The following is a 4,032-nucleotide window of genomic DNA, read 5'->3' on the forward strand; positions in this document are numbered from 1 at the left end:
TTTCCTCGGAGGGTGTCGTAGAAGGGCAGGCACTTGTCTGTGGAGCGGGAAATAAACCTGTTTAGCGCGGCGACTCTTCCTGTGAGCCTTTGCACTTCGCGCTTTGTCCTTGGAGAGGGCATCTCAATCAATGCCTTGATCTGCTTGGGGTTTGCTTCTATGCCTCGGTGAGTTACCAGACAGCCGAGGAATTCTCCTGAAGTGACAGCGAATCTGCACTTCGCCGGCTTTAATTTCATGTTGTGCTTGTTCAGTTGCTCCAAGCATTCCCATAGATGCGCGACATGGTCTTCCTCCTTGAGTGACTTGACTAACATGTCGTCGATGTATACTTCCATGGTTTTTCCGAGCTGAGCCGCGAACATTTTGTTGACGAGCCGTTGATATGTTGCTCCTGCGTTCTTGAGCCCGAACGGCATGACTTTGTAGCCGTATATCCTGCGTTCAGTTATGAATTCGTTTTTTCCCGATCATCAGGATGCATCAGGATCTGATTGTAGCCGGAGAACGCGTCCATAAATGTTAACAGTCTATTCCCTGCAGTGGCTTCGACGAGCCGGTCGATGTGTGGCAAGGGAAAGCTGTCTTTTGGGCACGCCTTGTTGAGGTCGGTGAAATCCACACATACTCGCCACTTGCCGTTCTTCTTCTTCACGACCACCGGATTTGCGAGCCAGTCCGGATATTTGGCCTCGGCGATTGATCCTACTTTGAGTAACCTCTCGACTTCGTCGTTAACTGCTTTAGCTCGTTCAGGGCCGAGCTTCCTTCTTTTCTGCTTGATTGGCTTAAAGGTCGGGTCCACATTAAGCTGGTGACAGGTCACGTCGATGCTTATGCCTGGCATATCTTCCGCTGTCCAGGCGAAAGTGTTGATGTTTTCCTTGAGGAGGGAAAGGAGTTCGCGTCTCAGAGGCTCTTCCAGTTTTGTTCCTACTTCGACGCATCGCTCCGGGCGCGCCTCGTCTATGCACACCGAGTCCACCACGTCACATACTGGCTCAGTGCGTGTTTCGCGGCTCTCCGCGATCTGTAATTGCTATAAGAGTTTTGAGAGCTCGTTCGTGGGCTCTCGGTCTGTCTTCATCTTTTTCCGGTCTATATCTGCTCGTGCGTCAGTGACGGGTTTCCTCAGCTTGTGCTCGGCTAGGCAGCACATTCTTGACTCCTTCTGATTTCCCCATATCGTTTTGACACCCGATCGAGTTGGGAATTTGAGACAGAGATGATAGGTGGAGGGTACCGCCCTCATCCCGTTGATCCATGGAGTTCCCATGATCACATTGTAGATTGCTGGGTGATCAGTGACGCAGAATTCGACGATCTTAGTGACTCCGCCAGCTACCACAGGAAGCCTGATCGTTCCCATAGTCATCGTCGTTTCTCCTGAAAATCCGATTAGAGGTTTGGGGATTGCTTCCACGTCGGAGAGGTCGATTCCCATTCTTCTGAGTGTTTCCCTGAAGATGACATTCACCGAGCTTCCAGTATCGATGAGCACCCTTGCTACGTCATGATCCCTGATTGTTAACTCAATTACCAACGGATCGTTGTGAGGTCGATCGATTCCTGCCGTTTCTTCCTCGGTGAAGGAGATCACTGTGTTTGGGATGTCGGTTGGTTCTGTCCAATTTTCCTTTGCTTCGGCTCGGCGCTGATAGGCTTTGATGGAGGACACGGTATCTTGGTAGTATTGAGATCCACCCATGATCATATTGATCCTTTGCCTCGGCTGGGTCGCTCTTCGGGTTTGCCTCTCCTATCGCGTTTGGAGTTATCGCTTCGTCGGGGAGGATTCGCGGGTTCCGCCGCGCCGCTCGGCTCGGCTCTCTCTTGTTGTTCGTTAGGGACGAGGTCTTTGAGGCTGACCGCGTTTTGGAGCTCTCCCGCTGCCATCTTTGCTGCGAGATTTGCTCCTAGAGTTCGGCATTGAGCCGTTGAGTGCCCGTAGGTCTGGTGATACTCGCAGAAAGCCTTCTCATCTTAGTTGGCGGACTTTCTCACCCAAGTGTTGTTGCGCGGCTCTCCTCTTCCGCGTCCGGCGCCTACCTGGTAGTTATGGGCACCTTTGTTTCTAGGTTCATCCGAGCTCTGCGTTGTTGCGTTGCTTGATGGGTTGCCCTTCGTCCAAGTTTTTCATTTCCTCCTCGTTTACGACGAAGTCTGATGATCGGTGCAAAGCGTCTTGAATTGTTTGCATCGTGTTGAGAGCCATCTCCCGTCGGAACTCGGATTTGTACCACAAAGATCGTTTCAGAGCCTCGAGCGCAGCCTTATCGCTTATCCCTTCTATTTTGGATACGACTGCCTTGAATCTTGCCATGTAATCCCGAAGCGGTTCGTTCAGTCCTTGGGATAGTGTCCACAGGTCGGCATCGGATGTTCCTCTGTCCATAAACCACTCGAGTGCGGCTCCCTTGAGATGTTGTTTAAGGAACAAGGCGGAGAGCTGTTGAAAATTGCCGATTGAATTTCGTTCCTGCCTCGAAAACCACTCGAGTGCGGCTCCCTTGAGATGCTCCACGAAGAGCAGGCAGTATCCGGCGTCTACTTCGCGCTCGGTGAGTTTAGCGGCGTTCTTTGTGAAGGCTCGTCCCATTGCTATCTGAAACGCTGTGATGTGTGCTTTCGGGTCGGTTGTTCCTTCGTAGAACAGGATTCTCACCTTCCCCGGCTCGGGAATCCTGGCCTCCGTGATTCTTGCAGTGAATGGGGTTCTCTGAGTTTCTTCAAGCATTCGGTCGATTTCGGGCGCGGCGCTTGTCGCGTTGTGCACTTGGGATTTCATGGCGCGTATTTCAGCTACCGTCCGAGCCATCGAGGCTCGCAGCTCTTTGAGTTCAAGAATTTGTGCGTGAGTCATTCCCTTTGATTGGGGGAGTCGCTCCCGCTCCTCTCTGCTCGGCTCGTCTTCGTGCTCTGCCTGTTCGATCCATTGGAGATTTTCTTTCTCCTTGGTTGGATTGTCGCCGCGGGTCGGGTCGGGAACTTCGTCAGTTTGGATGCCGTTTAGTGCCGAGGCGAGGTCTTCCTGACTTATTCGCCGAGCCGAGCCAGATTGTTGCGGATTCGCGGTTCCGTCGTTCTGCTGGGCGTCTATGTCGATTGCATCGTTTTCTTCTTCGCCGGCTCGTCGCCTTGAGTTTCGGCAGAAAGGGGGCGGCTCGGTCATGTTGACTCGGGTTGCCGCGGGGGTCTGTTCGTCGAGGAGACGAGACATTGGAGGAGCCGAGGGGTTTCTTGAGCCGCTCCCTGAGGCTTCTGCAGGTGTCGAGAAATCGAAGCGTCTCCGGATTCCATCCATCGGGTCGGGAATTCCGGCTCTCCAAATTGGGTGTAGTCGCTCGGCCGCCATCGCGTCGAGCCTCTCCGTAATCGCCTCGTTTCTTTTATCCTGTTCGTCGATTTTCTTCATCAACGCAGCCATCATGTTTTGCATCTCCTCTTGGGTTTCGATCGTTGCCGTCGTTGTGCCCGATGCCGGAGCGTCGTTCTCTGCGCCGTTACCGGTGTTGTTGTTATCGTCGGGGATGTTGCTCGCCATGTTCTTCGGATCTTAAAGTCTTGTCGATTTAGAGTAAGAAAGTTTCGATTCCCCACAGACGGCGCCAAATTGTGTGAGCCAAAACTCGCACAACCAGAAATTTGTTTAAGGAAAACTAAGGGATCGGAAATTTCTAGGGTTTATCGTCAAGAACAGTAAGATCGAAAGAAAGTTTTTCTTGCTGTAAAAGTGTTTAGCTCTTATTGCTTAGGGTTGCAAAAGTTACAGAATGAATTGTATACATCATCTATTTATACTAATTCTCCGAACCGCCTAGCCGAGAATCTCGGGAGAGATTTTCGGAATATTTCCTTATCGCCTCGTGCGGCTCACTGCTTTTGTATTTCGCCTAGGGTTTTTATGGGCTTCGTCTCTCAAGGCTTTAGTTCAGCCCATCTGAACTTTTCCACGGCTCGGCCCATCTAACCTCTCCACGGCTCGACCCATCTAACTTCTCCACGGCTCGGCCCACTTGCCACTTTAGTCGA

At 51.9% G+C, this 4,032-nt stretch overlaps 1 protein-coding gene across 1 annotated transcript; it reads right to left on the reverse strand.

Annotated features, from left to right (window-relative positions):
* Positions 1-448: 448 nt before the first annotated feature.
* Positions 449-1,896, reverse strand: LOC112085497. Its single transcript, XM_024154717.1, has 3 exons — positions 1,755-1,896; positions 1,244-1,662; positions 449-1,030 (listed from the first exon to the last, which is right to left on the reverse strand). Exons 1-3 carry the CDS (start codon positions 1,894-1,896, stop codon positions 449-451), a joined length of 1,143 nt encoding a protein of 380 aa, XP_024010485.1.
* Positions 1,897-4,032: the final 2,136 nt, after the last annotated feature.

The sequence above is a fragment of the Eutrema salsugineum genome, unplaced genomic scaffold (assembly GCF_000478725.1).
Source record: "Eutrema salsugineum unplaced genomic scaffold, Eutsalg1_0 scaffold_3, whole genome shotgun sequence".
Lineage (NCBI taxonomy): Eukaryota > Viridiplantae > Streptophyta > Magnoliopsida > Brassicales > Brassicaceae > Eutrema > Eutrema salsugineum.

Coding starts and splice junctions, on each gene's coding strand:
- LOC112085497 (XM_024154717.1), bottom strand. CDS start 1,896: ATGGCAGCGGGAGAGCTCCAAAACGCGGTCAGCCTCAAAGACCTCGTC. Junction 1,663..1,754: donor CTCCAAACGCGATAGGAGAG/GCAAACCCGAAG, acceptor CCTCCATCAAAG/CCTATCAGCGCCGAGCCGAA. Junction 1,031..1,243: donor GGATCAACGGGATGAGGGCG/GTACCCTCCACC, acceptor TAGCAATTACAG/ATCGCGGAGAGCCGCGAAAC.